This window comes from Thunnus thynnus, chromosome 14, assembly GCF_963924715.1.
Source record: "Thunnus thynnus chromosome 14, fThuThy2.1, whole genome shotgun sequence".
NCBI classification, from domain to species: domain Eukaryota; kingdom Metazoa; phylum Chordata; class Actinopteri; order Scombriformes; family Scombridae; genus Thunnus; species Thunnus thynnus.
In genome coordinates, this window is record NC_089530.1 from 20,418,435 (window position 1) to 20,439,394 (window position 20,960).

General features: G+C 40.0%; 1 protein-coding gene across 3 annotated transcripts in view; it reads left to right on the top strand.

The window, feature by feature from the left end:
* phactr2 (phosphatase and actin regulator 2) overlaps positions 1-20,960 on the top strand; it is a 50,873-nt gene that overhangs the window by 18,285 nt on the left and 11,628 nt on the right. For 2 of the 3 annotated variants that reach the window (XM_067610478.1, XM_067610480.1), the window contains exons 2-6: positions 12,601-12,786; positions 14,824-14,898; positions 15,268-15,396; positions 18,993-19,536; positions 19,736-19,914. In XM_067610478.1, the coding sequence (XP_067466579.1) occupies positions 12,601-12,786; positions 14,824-14,898; positions 15,268-15,396; positions 18,993-19,536; positions 19,736-19,914 (1,113 nt within the window). Of the gene's footprint in view, positions 1-1,486; positions 1,723-12,600; positions 12,787-14,823; positions 14,899-15,267; positions 15,397-18,992; positions 19,537-19,735; positions 19,915-20,960 lie in introns of those variants that run through there. The other variant, XM_067610479.1, reaches the window with a different exon arrangement.

Consider the following 20,960-nt stretch of genomic DNA (forward strand, 5'->3'; position numbering starts at 1 on the left):
TACTATAGGTGACTGCCTATGTGGCCTATGCCACGGGCCGCCCCTGTGATGTAATTCATCTAGACTGTTTTGCCCCTGGTGAGTACATTTTCACTGTGTTTTGCTCCCAGTGAGTAAATTTTTACTGTTTTGCCCTCAGTGAATACATTTTCACTCTGTTTTACTCTCAGTGAGTACATTTTCACTGTTTTACTCTCAGTGAGTACATTTTCACTTTGTTTTACTCTCATTGAGTACATTTTCACTCTATCTTACTCTCAGTGAGTACATTTTCACTCTATCTTGCTCTCAGTGAGTACATTTTCACTGTTTTACTCTCAGTGAGCACATTTTCACTTTGTTTTACTCTCAGTGAGTACATTTTTACTGTTTTACTCTCAGTGAGTACATTTTTACTGTTTTACTCTCAGTGAGTACATTTTCACTGTTTTACTCTCAGTGAGTACATTTTCACTGTTTTACTCTCAGTGAGTACATTTTCACTGTTTTACTCTCAGTGAGTACATTTCCACTGTTTTACTCTCAGTGAGTACATTTTCACTCTATCTTGCCCTCAGTGAGTACATTTTCACTGTTTTACTCTCAGTGAGTGCATTTTCACTGTTTTGCTCTCAGTGAGTACATTTTCACTGTTTTGCTCTCAGTGAGTACATTTTCACTCTATCTTGCCCTCAGTGAGTACATTTTCACTGTTTTACTCTCAGTGAGTACATTTTCACTGTTTTGCTCTCAGTGAGTACATTTTCAGTTTTACTCTCAGTGAGTACATTTTCACTGTTTTACTCTCAGTGAGTACTTTTTCACTCTATCTAGCTCTCAGTGAGTACATTTTCACTGTTACTCTCAATGAGTACATTTTCACTCTGTTTTACTCTCAGTGAGTACTATTTCACTCTATCTTGCTCTCAGTGAGTACATTTTCACTGTTTTGCCCTCAGTGAGTACATTTTCACTCTGTTTTGCTCTCAGTGAGTACATTTTCACTGTTTTGCTCTCAGTGAGTACATTTTCACTCTGTTTTGCTCTCAGTGAGTACATTTTCACTCTGTTTTGCTCTCAGTGAGTACATTTTCACTGTTTTGCTCTCAGTGAGTACATTCTCACTGTTTTGCTCTCAGTGAGTACATTTTCACTCTGTTTTGCTCTCAGTGAGTACATTTTCACTCTGTTTTGCTCTCAGTGAGTACATTTTCACTGTTTTGCTCTCAGTGAGTACATTTTCACAGTTTTGGCCCCGGTGAGTACATTTTCACTCATTCGAAACCTTCCCGCTCTGTCAGCCCTAACTGCCCATTACTTTCTTGTGCTGGCCAGTGTAAACCATAGTGTAAACTAGTGTGTAAACTAGTGTATGAAGGTGTCGGAACCCTTCACCCTTTGACCCCAGCAGCGCCTCTAATCTGCGCAGCGGAATGAGAGGCATTCTTCAGCTGCTCGCAGGAGGAGGGGGCGGTGGTGGGTGGGAGGGGAAGTTACGACGTAGTAACTAGCGTCCCAGTCAGTCAGTCAGTCAGTGAGTGAACCAAGTTTCCAGCGAGTCAGTCATCACGGTCTGCAACCTTTCTTTTTTGAAATGAGCTCACACGGCGGCCGCGGGCGGGATTTATGCGGTGATAGAAGACCGTGATCGTGGGTTTGGAGGGGGCCCGGTCCGGCCCGGTCCTCCGGAGAAGCTGAATATGGGTCAGACTGCCGTCTCTGCCGTGTCTCAGCCTGCGAGCGGTGAGTGTGTGGATGTGTATGTGTGTGTGTGTGTGTCACATTCCGCTATCTTTATTCAGGAAGTCTGCTCATTTTCTTTTTTAAAAACTCTTCTGTCGCGTAATTGATCGAAATTTTAACTGACAGCTGCACACAAACAAAACGCTCAACGACTTCATGCTAATAGGAAGTTAGCTAACTAAATGTGTGTTAAATTAATTAAGACGCTGTTGCATCACACACTCAGTTTCTAAATGTTTCGCTGGCTGTTACTCAACTGGAGTAAAAGTAGTGAAACGTTAAAGCTACACTGTGAGATGAGTTTGTTTATAAGACTCATGAAGCGCACTGTTTGTTGTGTTTATGCATTCAGCGGTTTCACTTGGTTCCGGATGAACTCCAGTACATCATCTTAGTTTTTAACCAGTTTGTTTGAGCATCTGAAGTCCATCTTTACATGTAATTCACAGCCCAGAAACATATTAAACTAGACGACATCATGCCTACAAGTGTCTTTGTCATAGCTTCACAGGAAATGTCATCACATCTAGTTGAAGTGTTTGATTGTGTCCAAGTAGAAGAAGTGCTGGAGTCATAACTATGGCTGCAATTAACGATTATTTCCTCAGTTAACTGATGGTTTGCTCTAAATGTCAGAAAACTGAATTATTTGGCCATGACAATTTCTCAAAGCCCCAGGCGATGCCAACAAATTACTTTATTTGTTCAATCAAAACCCAAAGATATTCAGTTAAAACAGTGATATTAGGGCAACAACTTATGATTATGTTCATTATGGACTATTTTCTCAATCAATCGATTAGTTGTTTGGCCTAAAAAATGACAGAAAATGGTGAAAAATGTCAATTGCAACTGCCCAGAGATGAGAGATGATGTCCTCAAATGTCTTCTTTTTCACGACCAACAATCCACAACCCATATATATTCAGGTTATTGTCATAGACGACTAAAGAAACCAGAAAGTATTCACACTTGAGAAGCTGGAATCAGAGAATTTGGATGACGATTAATTGGTTATCAAAATAGTTGACGATTAATCTTCTGTTGATCGGCTAATCGATTAATTGACAAATCGTTGCAGCCCTAAGTGATATGATAAGACAGAGAAACACAGCAAATGCTCACAATCAAGAAGCTGGAACCGGGTTATTGCTGATCATTAGTGTTATTGTTTCAGTTCTGCCACTCACAGATCTCTATTTCGGTTTTACCTTCCGTGTTTGGCATGTTACACTCCAATAATATACTACCTTCAATATATTCTTAAATCCAGATCCTGTGACTGAAGTCTTGCTGACTAATCAAGGGCTGTTTCACACCTGTAGTACAAAGTCAGTTCAGTAATCACCACATGACTGTGAACCATCACTTTAGAGGGACAACCATTTTTAGTCTACAGATGTTTGACTAATTAAAGGAAAGACCAACAGAAAGTGTCCTTGGTGTAGAATTTCTAACTCTCTGGAACTCAAATTCTTCCAAACTCCAACCGTTCTTCCAAAAGTTATCCCCTCATTTGGTGTTTTGATGATCTAGTGGAGAGCTCTGTCTAACACATTGGTCCAAAATCTTTGCCAGGTGTTAAATTAGATGAAGATGTGGTGACCCCCTTGTGTCCTGTATTGAATCTTAAAACCTTTGTCTTTAGAGGTATCGACCAAAATGTGTCTGCTGCACTCAGCATTGAAAACTGTGTTGCTCAACACAATTTCCAAAAGCACAACGTGATGTCTTCAAATTGCTTGTTTTGTCCGACCAACAGTCGCAGCCAAAGAAGCAAGTAAAAATGAACGTTATTCAATGAGAGTTATAGACTAATTGATTAGTTGTTTCAGCTCTAGATCAGATATGTCCTGATTGAAAGCTCTTAAACAGCTACTGAGTAGACCTTGAGCTACTTGGCTTATTCTGTGTAATAGAAAAGTTGGTATTAGTTCTGAAACACTGATATCTGTAGTGAAAATCTCAGACAACACCCAGCCTCACCCTGTCTGGAAACATATGCATTCATTATGTTTCTGCACTCAGTATTCATTCAGGTTTTTGCTGTAATCTGTCACCAGCCTGACTATTAACAACATCACTGACACTCATCATAACACAGAGTTTGTAGAAGTCACAGTTGATTGGAAAAAAAAACATTTTAAGATGTCACTATGAGCTCTAAGAAATTATTCATTTTTAACTATTTTCTGACATTTTATAGACTGATGTTAATTGCAGCTCTAGTTAGTTACATGAAAACTGATGTAAGGATGCATCATGAGATGTTGCTCTTTCACTCACTGATGGAGAACTTCGGTGAAGCTACACATAGAAACACAAAGCTTTACAAGATCAGACTTAAAACTTTAAATACATAAAGCTGACGGTGCCTCAGTATTCCTAGTAACACCATGTTAAATGTGTTTGTGCATGCTGTACAGCCATACTTAAGGATATTTTCTCTTTGCCGTCTGTAGTCTTTGGTTTGTCCGTGAGCAATAAAGTAAACATTAGACATTTGTTCACATTTTTATGGGAATGCTTGAAGGCAGCGAGGTACAGGAAGAGACGACTGACTCCGGATGAAAACAAAACTGGACCCCTTTTATGACGCTGTCAGCATTTAAAGTCAAACCCAAACTGTTTTGTAGCACACTTAAGCCAACATGCATGGGACCCTGGGTCTATAATAATGATCTACATGCTCTGCATGGCTGCATTATGGGCTACATAACGATGCTGTGATGTGCTTTTAATGCTGAATCTATACTACTAAGAGCAGCAGAGGCAAGTGAACACGGTCCTTATTGAAAGATCATTAATGTAAAACTAATTTCCTTTGAGGCTCAATGAATTATGGTTATATGCTTAAACACTGTAAAGCTGCGGTTTCCTGTTTGATTCCTGTTTGTACTGTTACTCTTGACATAATCCAAGCCTCTAGGTCCTGTGAGTATCATGAGTTGAGCTGTACTGTGCGTGCTCCGGCCTACTTGTATTGGAGAAAGATTTGGAAGAAATGACCCAAGTGTTAAAAATGCAGCTAATGCCCAGTGTCGCCCCTCCCTCCGCTCTCGTCCAACACCTCTTGTTGCCTTGTTTTCCTCGTCTTCTCTTCTCCGTTCCTGCCCTCCTCTTTCCCACCTTTCCTTTTTCCACCTCTCCTTTTCTCTCTCTCTCTCTCTCTCTCTCTCTCCTTCCCCTCTTCTCCCTCTTTTGTCTCTCCTTGCCTCTTTTTCCCCCTCCATCCCTCTTCCTCTGTTTCGTGACGTTGGGTTCTTCCCTCCCCGGTGACTTGCAGCGAAGGAAGGAAGCCTCTCCCTTTCCCCTCCTCCTCAACACATGTTCCTGCTCTAACGTCTGAAAAAGACACATACGCTGACTTTGTCACAATACATTGCTGCTTTAGTCCTGTAACGTTGTACCAGACAATATATGTATGTATTGAAACAAAACAGTGCCGGGTTGAACGGCTGTTACACAAGTTTTTGTCTGGTGATTTTAGATGTTAAAATGCAGTTCACAGAATAAATCCTGTGTGTGATTACTTCATTCAGATGTCTGTTGTGTATCAAGTTGTGTTTCTGATGATCCTGCCCATTTCCACAGCTGCTGTATATCTAAATCCTGACTCACCCTTCTACCATGACATTGCGAGTCATCTGTTTCAAAAATAAAACGCTTCGCTGTGAAATCCAGCGTGGAATCGTGGAGTCGAGTCAGCGACTGTAATATGTAATAAAATCCCTGAGTTGAGCTGAGGTGGACCAGGGCCACATTGTTATAATTAAAAAGTCATAGTTAATATTATTTTGGAAAGAATGGCTGAAAAAAGTACTTTTGTTGGATCGATCTGTCTTGCTTGAATTGCAGAATTGCTGTAAAAGTGCAAACCTCTGCAGTTCTTGTGGTAATGAATGGATTTGAATTTTATAATTGACCCAAGTTTGCATTATGTTACACTGGAATTTAAAATCAGAGTTAATAACATAATATTTTACCTTTTTATAACCATGCAGATTGATAAACTGAAGCCCTACAGTGCCCTCATTTCAACTTTTCTTGCAGCTCAACCACTGAGGACTTACAGTATACATAGTGTCATTTTTCATACTATATGTACACAATGTACAGGCGTGTCTTTCTTTGGCTTTGAGGTTAAGCTGTATTGTATTCATAAGCTCTGGTATTCTTTATTGGTCAAATTCGTGGTGTCACTTCCTTTGTTCTTTACTGTGTGCGATTTTTTTGCAAATGAGCTCAATGTGTGTGTCATAAGAATGAAGGCTTACCAAAATATGTTTCCTGTGTTGCTACATGACAACTATGCATCTACAATCTTCCCCTTTTTCTAAAATTACCTATTAATCGCTGCATAGAACCAAAAAAATGTTAACTAAAAATAGCTTTGGAGCTCAAAAACGTAATCTATTCAGTTTGAGCTAAACATTTTGTAATACTGATTTTACCAGGAAGTGATGAAGCAGATGATAGATGTTCAGAGTCGTGTGATTTGCACCTGGACAGATCAATAATACTGATAAAGCTGTTGGTTCTACAAACCAACTTCATCTACAGTAGAGTCACGTATTTTGTCACTTCTTTGGCTTCATCTTGTCTCTGTTCCCTAAAGTTGACAATAATCTTCCTCTCTTCTCTCTACAGTTTCTCTTCCCTTTCTCTTGTTTCTCTTTCTTTCTTCCATCTCTACTCTGCGAGTAATAAACCCGTCCATTGTGCCTCTTCAGTTCCCACTAGAAGTTTAATAGTTGGGCTAATGGTGGTGATAATCGCTGTTACTGATTTTCCCATCATTAGCAGCACAAAGCAGCTGCTGAAATGCACCTATTGTGATTTGATATCAACACAGGAACAGGAAATGAGTGTGTGTGTGTGTGTATGTGTGTGGATGTTTATATGTGTGTGTGTAAGAGAGAAGTAAATTGGTGTCAGGGGAGAGCATGTACTGGGCTCTGCACTGTACTTTTCCATGTCTTCATTCTTGGGTTTTGTGCCCTTAAATGCCATGTTGTATATGTGTATGCTGTTTTGGTCACATCCTTCAGCAGTCAGAGTTGTGAAAGAAACAAAATCTGTTTGGGAGCAATCATACCCAGATAGTGTTTATGTCACTCTGTGATTTGATGATACAGACTTTAAAGGTTCTATATGTGAGAATTGTGAAGCAATTTATGTGTATTAATCATTTTTTTATTGTCAATGAATTAACAGGTTGTAATGTAATGTAAAAAATGAAACCATCCCCAACTTTCTCAGTTGTCTTTAACAGTCAGTGCACTGATTTCTACCCGGGCTGGGTTTTCTGCGAAAATCCAAAAGACGTGACGTTTTTGCGCGCCCCCGAGTACCTTGCCTCTCTTCCGCTAACGTCAACAAATGACCGCCATAACAACACAACAACCCAACACAACAAAAACGGTGCTATCCGACTCGAAACACACTGCAGATATTAGCTCTCCAGCTAATGAGATGGCTAGCTGCCTCCGTCAACCACTACACATTTCACAACCACCCCGCAATGACAAGTCGCCCGCTCCTGAGCACACACAGCTAAAACAACATTATTTCCTCAACAAAGGAGCAGAAAACAAACTCCAGAGCAATAGCAGAACATAGCTCACCCCTTTTGTTTTTTTCTGTTGGTGGTCCAAAGGTCATAAGCGCATATTTCACAATAAAACCGCAGCGCATTGCTCCCTGGCCACAGCTCACTGGGCCCACCAGTGTTTGGTACACATGGTTGGTTAAAAACAAAAAAAAAAAAAAAAGTGTAAGCGAGTAAAAAGACTTCAGCTGGAATAGTCTTGCGCCGCTGATCGAGCACAGGCGACAGGATGTTGACTGCAGCTCACTTAATGGCCACCGGTGTCACTAATGAGAAGGAATTTCTGATTCTTACTAATAGAACCTTTGACAAAAGAAAATTGCTTCAGTAATTACATCCTCTGATTTTATTCCTTCTCACTATTGGAGCCCGGCTTTATAATTTAGGATAATGAGACATCTGTTTCTTGACATAATAATCATATTCTTTTACTGAAACAGAGAGTCATCAGTTTCAGCTGATGTTCATCAGTGAGGCGTATTGAGCACCAGATGGTCGCTAACATCATATATTGGCATCAGCTGTCTGTGAGTAATGGTGTGAGCCGACCAATCAGCGGGGCATTGATTGTTTTCAATTGAGCTGAAGGTTAGGATGTGGATTTGTGCCACCAGATATGCCCTTGAGAAAATATTACGGAAGAGTTTAAATTTTTATTCTTCGTTTCCTGGAGTAAACGCATCCTATAGAATATCTTATCAGGGTGTAACGGGACACTAAATTCATGGTTGGGTATGTACCTCAGTTTTTGGGTTTCAGTTCAGTTTGGTGCAATTTTGGCAGGAAGGAAAAAAAACAGCAGGAAAAAAAGGTAGAAAATAACACAAACTATTTCTGAAACAGTTTAGTTGTGCTGCAGTGGAAAAAGGAAAACAAACTTTCTGTTTCTTGCAAGGACTCAGGACACCTGCTGACAACTGTTTTATGCTGATTTATGGTCTAACTGTGTATAAAGTAGTTCAAACTAGCTCCACCTCCAGCAGCTACAACACTAACATGCTGCTTACACACTGATGCTTCAATGTTAATATTCTAATGATGTCATATATATAATAATATATCAGTCAGAGGGACCGATACTTTTACTTTCATACTTTTTAACTACATTTTTCTCTCAGAACTGGTTCTTTCGACGTTTTTATCATTGTTCTGAACGGCTTCACTCAAAAGCAGAGTGAAATGCTGACCGTCACAGAGAGGGGAAGTGGATAGGGAGACGTGATATTGTTTCACTGCGGAGCCAACAGCCTGTCTTCAAAGATCTAAAATTCTAGGTCTAAAATTCAGGCCAGCAAAAATGACCTATAGTTACATTCACACTATCTAGTGACTGTAGTAATTATGACCCGGGGAAGTGACGCAGTTTAGATGATGTCAATATAGTGACTTCCTTATTAGGAGGAGGCAGGTTGGGTGGATGGCTAGATAGTTAGTTAGATGGCAAAAAGGCACATTTAAAAAAAAAAAAAAAACGTTACGATGACTGTCATGGTGTTTACTGTTCTAGTGTTTCCCCTAATTTCATGAGTGTTGCTGTTAAAATTTCACATGATCATTGATATCAGTTTGGCTACTAATGATTTTCATTCGCACCCTGTCACACGCTAGTTACCATGGAATTGTTTTGAGTCATCCTCCCTCTCCTTATTCTTCAAAAGACATTTACATGAAAGGTACTGTTGTAGCGTATTAAGGAATAGGGCAGTGCATAATGTGTGTGCGTAGCGATTGTGTGGTTGAGCAAGCGGCAGAACAGTGATGGTGAATGTGAGGTTAGCAGTAACTTGTCAGTCTGGCAGTAAATGTACAGTACAGGCTGCAGTGTGTCAGTTAATAAATGCTGCAGTTGAAGGGAAGTTAGCCCTGACAATGGGTTAGCCTGGTGGACCAGATATTCTCGTTTTAGTGTCAATCTCAGCTGCTCCTAAGCAGAGAAATGTCCGGCTGCTGAGTCTCTCCAGAGTTTTGCTCCCCATGCCCCCCTAAAGCAGTTGACCAAGGGGAAACACTGTGTTGCCATGTCGATGAAGGTTACATAACTTTAAGGAAGTAGAAACCACATTTCAGGTCATCATTTTAACCCATTCATTCTGACGGCAAAGACACTACATGGTAACCAGGGTAACCAGGCTACCTTGGCTAAGCCGGCCAGCATACATTCATGAGCATGCTACAGCTAAGTGGTGCGCTGCCAAAATGTTCCGGGTGGAACTTGCGCTCTAGAATTATTGTTCCATACGTCGGAGTAAGTGGATTATTAAACTGTTTTGACAGTAATTGTTTGCGTCACGGAGCATACTGAGCCAAGGAAAGTCACGTATCGAACTGAATGGTTTAGGATGAATCCATGTACTGTTACACCCCTAATAGCTAATGATTTCTTTACGATTAGCTAAATGTGATGAACATCTGGATCATCCCAACAAATTTGAGTGTGTTTTCAGCTTTGGTCTGTTTGAAATGTGGGAGATTTTTTAGCCGACTATGTTGCTGCTTAAGCTTCTTAAATAGAACAAAACTGCACTGTTGCCTTTTCAACTAACCTTTACTGTATTTTCGTCAGTAGTTATTTGGAGGCACATGAGCTGAGATCACCAGCTGGTCTGTCTGCACTTTTGAATGTCACATCTTACCCATCGTCAGCAGCCACAGTGAACATCTGATTTAGTCTGCATGTGTGCTCATTTTTGTAACAGCCAAATGTTGAGTGAAGCGGTCCATGAAGGCAGCCATGAAAGAAATCCCTCTCATCATCTCACTCTTTTTCCTCTCTTAGATTGTTTCCTGGATTATAAAAGTGTGTGTGTGTGTGTGTGTGTATGTTTGTAGAAGAGATGAGGGCAGGCCTGCTTGTCTACACACAAAGGAGCGACAATAAATGCACAGACATACTGTAGATAATTACACATACAACTAATCTTTGACAATAATGTATTATTCCAACAGGTGTAATGATTTAATTTCTATATAAACACACATAGAGAAGCCAGGAAGTGGAGTATGGTAGGGACAAGAATTTGTTTATGTTTAATGCCATTGTAATAGAGCTGCAGTTGATTAATTGATGAGTTGCCAACTATTACATTTAATTGGCAACTATTTTGATAATCGATTAATTGTTTTGAGAAGAAAAATTGTACAAATTCTCTGGTTCCAGCTTCTTAAATGAACATGTTTTCTGGTTTCTTTAGTCTTCTATGGCAGCAAGCTGAATGTCTTTGGGTTTAGGACTGTTGGTTGGGACAAAACAAGTAGCCTAATTTAATTTAGTTCAATCTTGGGTTTTGGGAAACTGTGATTGACATGTTTCATCATTTTTTGACATTTTATAGACCAAACAACAACAGATTAATTGATAATGAATATAATTTTTAGTTGCAGCCCTACATTGTACAGCAAAGCACTGTCTGAAATAACTCCCTTGTTCACTCTTTCGCTGCTGCCCATATAATAGACACGCAGTGGTTGACTCAGTGAGTAAACTGAGATGTCGGACATATGAATTATTGTCATTTGGCATCATCACTGACAAGTGTAGTCACACTATGGTAACCCGCAATGTAACACGTTCTATTTTGGGATTGTTAGCAAAAAAAACCTTGATTTTTGTTGCATTGCGGGAATCTTTGAGGACACTATATAGTGCATAGGTTTCACACTCAGAATCAAATAAAAGGGTGGAGGGTAAATATAGTGCTCTATAAAGGAAACAGGAAGTAATTTCAGACACAATCCATGTCCTCTATGTGTCCCTTGCACATGAAAACATCTATGAAACCTATTTGAACAACAGAAAAAATCCCATAAAACACTGTAAGATGGGAAAATCCCATTTTTGAATCCCACATTTGTAGGTTTGCTGAATACACAGCTGCATGTTTACACCTATCAGCCAAAGCTGTTGAGCAAACCAAGAGTGCTAAAACATGATCTAATGTAGCATCCAAACTGTGTGAGAGAGTGTGGAGAGGACAAACTCACTCTGAACGCATGTCATAACTTAGAGATATTAAATTTAGGGAATGGAATCGGTCATTTGAGGACACCTCTACACTGAAACACAGATGCTAACTCGCTGTTAACACTCCTCCTCCTGCACTCCTCCTTAACTGACCAGACAAGCCAACCTGCAACTTCAGTTCCTACTGGCAATGATTTTTTTGAGGGAATAAATTAAGTAATTCAAGGGCACAAATTATGAGATTCAGGGAAAAAATACTAAAACTTTCCATGCAGAAATGATTAAAAAAAAATTGATCCCTGCTGGGCTCCATACAGTCAGAAGGCCTAAGTGATTCAGCAGTGTTATGTAGCTGAAAAAACAAAAACCTTCCTCTGCTTGAATCTGAGGAATCACACAGCACCTCTCTTTCCTCTGTGATGTTCCGACATGATACACCCACACACCCACACACACACACACACACACACACACACACACACACACACAAATGCGTACATAAACACAAATACAGCACGGACACACTGTGTGCAGTAACCCAGAAGGTTCACAGCACTTCTAATCTTCCAACAGGAAGAGGAGGAGTTGTGGAAGGACATGGATCTAGCCAAGACACACACACACACACACACACACACACACACACACAAACACTGTACAAATACTGTACAGAGACAGAGTTGGAAATGTATTCCTGCTTTGCTTTTGAAAGCTGAGTTATTGAGTCGGACCAGTGTTGCCAACTATTTTCATTGGAAAGTAGCTAAAACCTCCTATAAAAGTTGCTAGATGACATAATCCGCTAATTTGCTTATCATTGACGTCATTACATGACGTAGACAAGATTGTCTCTTAAAATTATTTATTTACAACAGTATTTCAATAGTCAAGACAACTTTATTTATAAAGCACATTTCATACCCAGGGCAATTCAAGGGTGCTTTACAGAAAATGAAATAAAAGAATATTGTAGAACAATTCAAATTATTAGATAAAAATTCCAGCGTGAGGATAATAAAAAAAAAATATTAAAGCATATCAAATTAAAATAAATAAAAAAGATGTCAAACTGAGTGTTAAAACTATGTAAACACACATTTAAAAGCATGATAGAAATGAAAACGAGTTAGTGTTTAGTCTGTCTTGAATTAGATGTGATTCATCAAGTGTGTTTATTATCTTCATGTATTACAAGACATGAACTTTGATCTGGTGCAAACACAGAACTGAACTGCAGTGTGAGTTCTTGTTTTGAGTTTGTATCATGATGTGATCTGATGTTATATTTTTGTTTTTCTCTGTCTAGTTGATGGGTTGGAGAAATCACCATCGCTGGCCAGCTGTGACGTGGTGGTGGACTTTGCCACCAGTACCCAGAATGCCCCTGCATCACGGCAGCAGCGAGGCAAGCTGTCGTCACTAGGAAAACTGTTCAAACCCTGGAAGTGGAGGAAGAAGAAGACCAGCGACAGGTTCCAGGATCTCTCCAAAGGTTGGATGTCTTGTGTGTGTGTGTGTGTGTGTGTGTGTGTGTGTGTGTGTGTGTGTGTTTGTGTGTGTGTTTGCTTCTGACTTACTTTCTTCAATCAAGTGTCTGTACAGCATCACAGCTTGCGTTTTTGGATTTGTGCTGAATATTTAGTGTGAACAGGAGCAGTGTTCTTGTGTTCCTAGAGTCCCAGGAGAGCTTTAAATTGAAAAGAGTGTACAATTTGTTTGCAGCTCTCACTGATTCATTCCTGAAGACTTGGCTAGGAAATAAAAAAGGACAGAGCTAAATCCAAAAAGAAAAGACTCTTTTTCTCCATGGCTGCTAGTTATATTCGAGTCATCATACATACACGTGCCATAGGGATGGGTATTGTTAGGACTTTATCAATAAAAATCAATACTCTTATTGACACTACTTTCCATAATTTGGTGCAAAAATAAAGACATGATGTGAAAAAATGTGAAACGATTCAACAGTTATTTATTTACGAACATAACAGTTAAATCAGAAGTGCTTAAAACCAGTGCTGTGTCTGAGTTAATAACTACACTTATTTTTATAACAATCAGTCAACCAAAGAAAATCTTGGTCGACTGAAATTCTACCAACTCTTCAACTAACGGATTGGTCAATGGAGGAAAAAAAGTGACATTCACGTAATATAGTAAACAAGCCAAGTTAGACCTTTGAGCTAATGCCTGCTAACTACTTAGCAGCTGATATCACTGTGATATCTAGTGTCAGCAACATTTTTTGCCGACACTAGATATCAAACAAGAGACTAGATATTAAGTTGCTGTGAGCTGTAAATTCACCATTCGTAAGCAGAAGGCAGAAGATATTGTTATCTTGGAGCGTAAGTCTTCCACTGGGCAGCTCTCCTGCTCCCGCCTCAGTCTCAGACTCACCCTGGTCAGAGTGAGTCTCCTCAGCCTGCTGCTGGCTGTGCATCACTATCGTCTTCTTTCTTCCGGTTTACGGCGAATGGCAACCAGCGTTAAGGTGCATTACTACCACCTACGCCAGCTATGTTAGAATGAATTAGTGTTATATAAATACTGACAGCAGCACCGTTTGTCCAGGAGCTTATCGATATTTCGGTACCGACCAGTCAGGAACTGGTACCAATTTAGTGCCGGTTCTCGATACCCATCCCTAATGTGCCACTGGTAGGTGTCAGGTTACTGTCAAGGTGCAAAGCAAAAAAGTAGGTCAGGTGAGAGGTCAGAATTAGCTATAGCCGTGACACCCTAAGTTTGTAGACATTCAATGGCTGAACGTCTGAACCTGTTCTCCACACTCTGGGGCATCAACTGCAACGTCCTCTTTTTTTTAGTGTTTCAATTTAGTTTTTTCATGAAGTATTGTCTCCGCTGATTATCTTCCTGTGATGTAGTCAGCTCAGGTCCAGCTCCAGCCATCTTTATTTAACACCGTCTTAATATCACAGCCTCATTTTAGTGTATAGAGTGGTATACCAAATCAATTTAAACGTCATTGTGTGATCAACTCTGAGCATGCTTCATTGAGTCTAATCTGATTTTAGTGACACAGCTGTCATTGAGCACAAGGCAGACTGATTCCTCATGATCTCATTCTCAAGAGCTTTTAGAGAAAAAAGCAGCAGGAAAGAACTAGCTTAGTTCCTCTTCTATGACTATATGTGGTGCTGTTGTGTGCAGCGTGGGGCGGGGATAGCAATGACGCAATAGGAAGAGGAACATTGCTCTTGTCATGGTGCACAATTTGTGTCCACTGGCCAAATAGCTAGTGATTGTTGAACTACTATTGTTTTTTTTTTTGGCTGGTGAGTGAAGGAAATCTACCAGCTATTTGCATATTTCACCAGCATTTGGCTGGTGGCCGGTGCTAATTTTGTGCCCTGGCTCTTGTGCAATGCTTTTGTGAATTTCTGAGTAAATTAATTGCATAAAATGCCACTTTTTATGTGTTCTTCTTAAGGTATTTTTTTTTTCCACATTGATTAGTGCAGTTCCCCCAGTGAATCAGACATTGACCTTGATCTTGATCTTTCAGTTCTTGAGAGAAAAATCTCAACAAGACAAACGAGGGAGGATCTCATCAAGAAAGGAGTACTCATGCCTGAACAAGGTTTGTCTGATCATTCATTCAAGTGTTTGTTCATTCATTTATTTTTTTCCACATTTTTTTGACCCAGATGGGGAACTTATTTGTTTTTCATATTTTCTATATTTTCATATTTTCTATATATATATATATATTTCTAATATATTTCTATTATTTTTATATTTCCATTATCTAGTGTTTTTCAAAGTCCTTTACCTTTGGAGTTTCAACTTCATTGTAATAATCACTCAATGAAAATTTAGATGAAAATTGCTCGTTGGATTGTGTTTCCAGTGTGAATGAATTTGAATTTGAACTCAGCTTTCGAGCAACTGAATAGTACTGAAAAGCAGAGGATTTCAGTTACAGTAAATGTTGTTATTTCCCTTTTAGATGAACCAATCAGCAGTGAAAATCTGAACGGCCATGCCACATCCAGTGTGACATCAGAGGAGGTCACAGTTGACATCGAGTCGACAGAAACACAGCTGGAGGAACAGGCCAGCACCGAGGACAAAACAGGTAATATCTGGATTAGTTATTGTGTCCAACATGAGTTTTTGTTATACTGTGACCTTTAATCCAAAGCTGATTGGAGTCCTTAATCTTCGGATCTCAGTTCTAGTTGAGGCTTTAGCCCCGGGATAATAGTTTGTGACTGGCATATTATAAATGTCAGTGACAATGAACTTTATTCAGGGGTTTGTTCTGTTTTCGAATGTGGTAAACTTCCATTTTCGAAAATTAGAAGTGGCTGATTGATTAAACAAAAAGCGATACAACGTGAAAGCCACCGCAGAGATATTGGCATACACAGAGAAAGAAAAAATAAGCTCAGAGGGCAAAAAAAAAAAAAAAAGACAGAAAAAACTAAGATTTGTTACAAAGATGCTCTTTCTCTCCAGTTCCAGTTCGTTCTCCAGTCATGATAATATTTTTACGCCTTGAGCGCAGCCATTTTCTTCTCTACGTATAGACTTTCTTTTTCTGGAACACGAAGACAAACTGGATCCAAAGTAATGTGTCCACAGGGCAAACATTTATGTTTTTTTTTTTTTTTTAGGATATTGTTATCTTATCCTATTTTAGTAAAGATTCACAGTAAAAAGACATACTGTATTTTTGCTCTTGGTATAATTATTTACTGTGTCTGCTAATGAGCTCGTACTGTACTAGAAATAATATCTAGACAGCAGAGCAGCTGCAAAGTTGTGAGATCGTGGGATTGTAATTGTTGATCAATGTGGTTTTACTCCTCCACACAGATTGTTGAAACACGTCGTGGTACTCAAGAATGTGGGACTTTTACAGCCTTTTAGCAATTCCATTTTTATATGCTAGAACTAAATGTTGTAGCTTTTTTTAGATATTGGTTGCTTTGAAGTCTTTTCCTTTTGGTCGTGGAATGCATTTCTATCTGCAACAGTTTCTCTGGCTGACATTGAATCCTCTGTGGGATGTCTGACCGAGTCTAATGTGTTCAAATAGATATTCCCATTATATCAGCCTGCAGCAGGAATTCTCAGTCTGAACAGAGCGGTAGCCATCTCCTAATGCTCCGCTCTCCCTCAGGAGACGAGCCGCTGTTCTCCTGTCTGATGCTCCTTAAGTGTGCTGTTTTCATCTCAACCCTGTTAGCATTGAACTCTGAGCCATTTGCAGATATGTTTGTTCATTTGTCAATAATCAGGAATGCACAGGCAACAAACACTGCAAAATACAGCGATACGCCCTCACACTGGGAAGGTTAATGGGTGCATTTTATCTTTCACCTCCCAACCCTGATACGTTACTCATTTCCATACAGTCCTAAATGAAACTGCTCATGACTACAGATAGAAATATCCTCTCGTCATTTTCATCTTTGTCTGACTCATTCCTAATCTTTCACAATCTCCTCTCTCTGTTTACCATTCTGCATGTCCATTTCTGCATCTGTTTGCACAAATGTGCATCTTTTATCTTGCATTCAATCTGTTTTGACCTCTACCATACTTTTTCCTTCCTGCTTCCGCTGATCTTCTCAGAGAGGCGTGATACTAAACCGCTCTCCAAGGCAAACCAGGTTCGACCCCGAGACGCTCAAGCTAAAAAACAGCAAAGTGCCACTCTGCCTGCTTCTTCCAAACCGGCAGTTGGCACTGCAGCCACAACCCGGCACAAAGACGGTGCCGCAGGGACTAAAAAGACTGCTAAAACCACAGGCAAGGCAGGCTCATCCACACAAGCTAAAGCTAACCCGCGCAGCATTAACAGCACTAGTCGTGGGATTGGTAAGTTCAGCTGGTAGGGGACTGAAGCCAGTTGATAGATGGTCTTGCCTGTCTGCCTGCCTGCATGGAAAATGTGCTTGTGTCTCTGTTAGAGAGGAAAGAAAAGCCCTGGCTCGCTCTGCACCTGTGAACCACGGCTTTATGTACACTTAAGTGGCATGAAGTCAAGTCAACATAGTATTTCCTTGTCTCTTCCTTTTGATAGTGTCCTTTCCTCTTTAGAGGGAATTTCCATGTGTCATGTGATTTAAGCGTAGAAGTGTTTTGTTTATGATCTCTGCCTGTTTTCTGAGAAAGCAGAAGTGAAAACAATTGATGAGTGATTCCTGTCAGTAAAAAAAGAGAGAAAGAGAGCATGCGGGTGTGAGTGAGGTCAGTGTAGCATGGCCTTCATAAAATAAACTCTGAAAAACTCATGTGGTTTTGATTGATGGCATGATGCTAGGGCATGATCATCACCCTTCATCCAGTGTGTGTGTGTGTACTTGTTTAACCTACAGCATGGTGAAAATAAGCAGCACAGAAGGCCAGAATATTGCATGTGATGTTCATGCAGTCTTTTATGAAGGCCTCTGTGTATTTTATGTGGAGTTATTGGTGAAGCGGTACAAAAGTTGTTTCATTAGTTTGAATAACATTTTAAGTTCCTCGGGCTGCTTTTACCAACACACAAAGACACTTCACAGACGCTTAAATGGCTACTTCAGTCAGTATTACCTTAGGTATTCTATGTTTGTCTCAGTTTTGAGATGTGATAAGAAATGGTAATTCAGTATTAAAATATTATGGCTGCCAGCATGTTCCATTAGAGCCGTGTTACGTATGTGTCAAAATATATAAGCTGTGGAATGCAGATATACTGTCAATTAGGCTGTTAATCACTTATAGTTTTGATAACAGATTAGCATTAAGTCATTTATCAGGAAAATAGACGCCAAACACTCTGATTTCAGCTACATTTCTATGCTTTATTATAATTGTCAACTGAATACATACCAACAAAACACACTGCTTCATCAAGATAAAAAAGTTAAAAAGCCTTTATTATTGTGACTAAGTGATGAAAAGAATCTATAAACTGAATATATTTGGGTTTGGTCGGACAAACAATTCAATAAAATATTGGCTCACACTTTACTGGGAAATATCGATGGACAATTTCACAGTTTTCTGGCTTAAATGATTAAATGATTGATTAGAAGAAATCATATATGAAAATTGTTCCCCAAAGTACATTTCATAGCTGTTTTGGAACTTTTGTTTATATCACATGATCGTCATCATGATCTTCTTTTAAGCCAATCTGGATAAGAAGTCTTTAAAGGAATAGTTCAACATTTTTTAGAGTTACTTGAGGAGACTGACACCACTTTTGTTGTACCCTCTACAAGATTTACGCATCTCCATAGCATAAGACTGGAGGTCCTTATGCTTAACTAAGCTAATCCTTATGCCAAGATAAGCTGATTATCTCCTTTAGTGTATTTACGCACTATTCCTTTAAAGTCCTAAAAAAATGGAAATTTAAACATCTACAGTTCAGTGACAGTTGAGCAAAGCTGTGCAGAACAGCTATTAAATGGACCTTGAGGTGAGATTATTTAATCAACTGCTGTCAGCAGAGTGAAAAAAGAACTTTGGACCTCAGAAGATGAAGAATATATAGAAAGAATCAGTCCATCCATCTATCCCAGCATGCACTGGGCAAGAGATAGGGTGCAAGTGGAAGAGGCCTGCAGTCTGTCATATTGCAAAAACACACGCACAGCCACGTTCACACCTACAGACAAATTAAATTTTCTGTCTCTGTCCCTCTCTATCTCTCTTGCTCCTGCTTCTCCTCAGCCAAATCTTCTCATCCAAAGAAGACAGGATGCACAACAAAAGCGACCTCCACTTCCACCTCCACCACCACCCCTCGTTCTCGTGCGTCTAAGGATGCAGGCGCTGCAGCACAGACTAATGGGACAAATGCAAAGACCAACCGGAAAGCAGACACCTGCACCTCTTCCTCTGTACCTCAAAAGGCCTCCACAGAGACTCCTAGCCAGCCTGGGGAGTTAAAATCATCGCCCCTTTCCTCAGACACCCAGCCTGGCTCATCTAAAGCCTTGGGCACTGAGACAGAGGGCAGTCATGCTGCTGATCCACAGCTTAAATCTGCTACCGGTGCGTCTACCGCAGATGGGGAGAACCACAGGGGTATAGCCCAGGAGCCCACTGTCCAATCTCCCCATATTAACACTGTTACAGAGGACACTTCCTTCACAGTGGGAGAAATGGACAGAAGCTCACAGGGGGAGAAACAGGGGAGGACGGGAGGGGAGGGAGCAGAAGAAGAAGAAAAGAGAAAAGGAGAACTGGAGACTGCTGGGGAGAATAGCCCGAGGTAAAAATCTAGTTAGGCCACATTGGTGAAACATTCCCTATGCCTTTTAGAGTACATTCACACAGTAGTCTCACTGGAGTCACATGACAAGTGCTGAACTGACAACTAATCTATAACTTAAATTAATTATGTGCAAATATGAACATTTGGTGGTCGCAGATGTACAAATCTCACACTGTGTCATTGACGTGTCCTGCAGGTCAGCTGAGGTCCAAGCTGAAAAGCCGCAGGGCCACAGTGTGAACGTAGAGCAGGCCAAGGTGACCGTGATCCCCGATAGGCCAAGAGACAGTCAAGCTAGCGATTCGGACTCCGACGGACCAATCCTGTACCGCGACGAGGAGGAAGAAGAGGAGGAGGAAGACGAGTACACAAGCAGTACGGCATTTGTTTTGTAACACACAATAATGGAACTCCAGAGAAAAAAAAGTTTGTCTCTGACAAAAGATGTGCAAATGAAACACTGTGACATTACAACATGCACTTTGTTTGTGAGACATTTAACATAGAGAATAGAGTAGAGAATATATCATTCATGTAGTAATTGTTTCCACATACGGGCTTATGAATGGCTTGACAAAGACGGTAGAAACAAGCAGCTCTGGGTTTTTATTTACATTTGACACAGTGATTCATGCTCTTCAGTGTACACTGAGTTGCCAGTTCATTAGGTTCATCCTCTACTTTCCAACAAGTCATAGTCATGTGCACCTGCAGTTTGTTATATAAATCTGGCAGACCTGTGATTTAAGCATCAGTAAGCCGAGCACTGAAACGGGCAAAACAAGTGACCATAGTGATTATAATGGTGCCTTTTAGCCGTACTGGTTCTAGCGTCTCCTAGTTGACTGCCATCTCGATTTATAGACTTGAAAAATTGCAATTTATTTAAGTCTGCAATCAATAACAGAGGCAATTAGGCAAAAAAGAGATATAAAGAGAAACAACACAACACAATAACCGAACATAATTATTTCTGCAGTCTGGCCTAAGCTACAGCTTATCGTGCCGACCCGTTTTACTAATCTGGGTTGTAAACAAACGTGAATCTGTGCTGGTGTTTGTGTAGGATTTCAGAAATGTGGTCAAGAGATCATGTAGTCATTGAAATGCATCTAAACATCTAGAAAACTCCACTTCAGTTAAACACAAAACTGTCTTTTGACTTACAAATCACCAAAACCACACTTCCTGTGCTGTACTGTTATCAGCTGTTCTGACAATTAACTTCAACCCAATGAAGAAGTCCACAAGTCTCTGCTCTATAGTCTTTTTCTTTGAAATCTATCTCATCTCCTTTTTGTTTTGATTTCTTCTTTTAACTGATTCGCTGTGCTGTAGTTGCTGTTGCTTTGAAAACTCTCATATCAAAGGGCTGATGCACATTTAATCCAATATGACTCACCTCTGTAGCAATGTTTTTA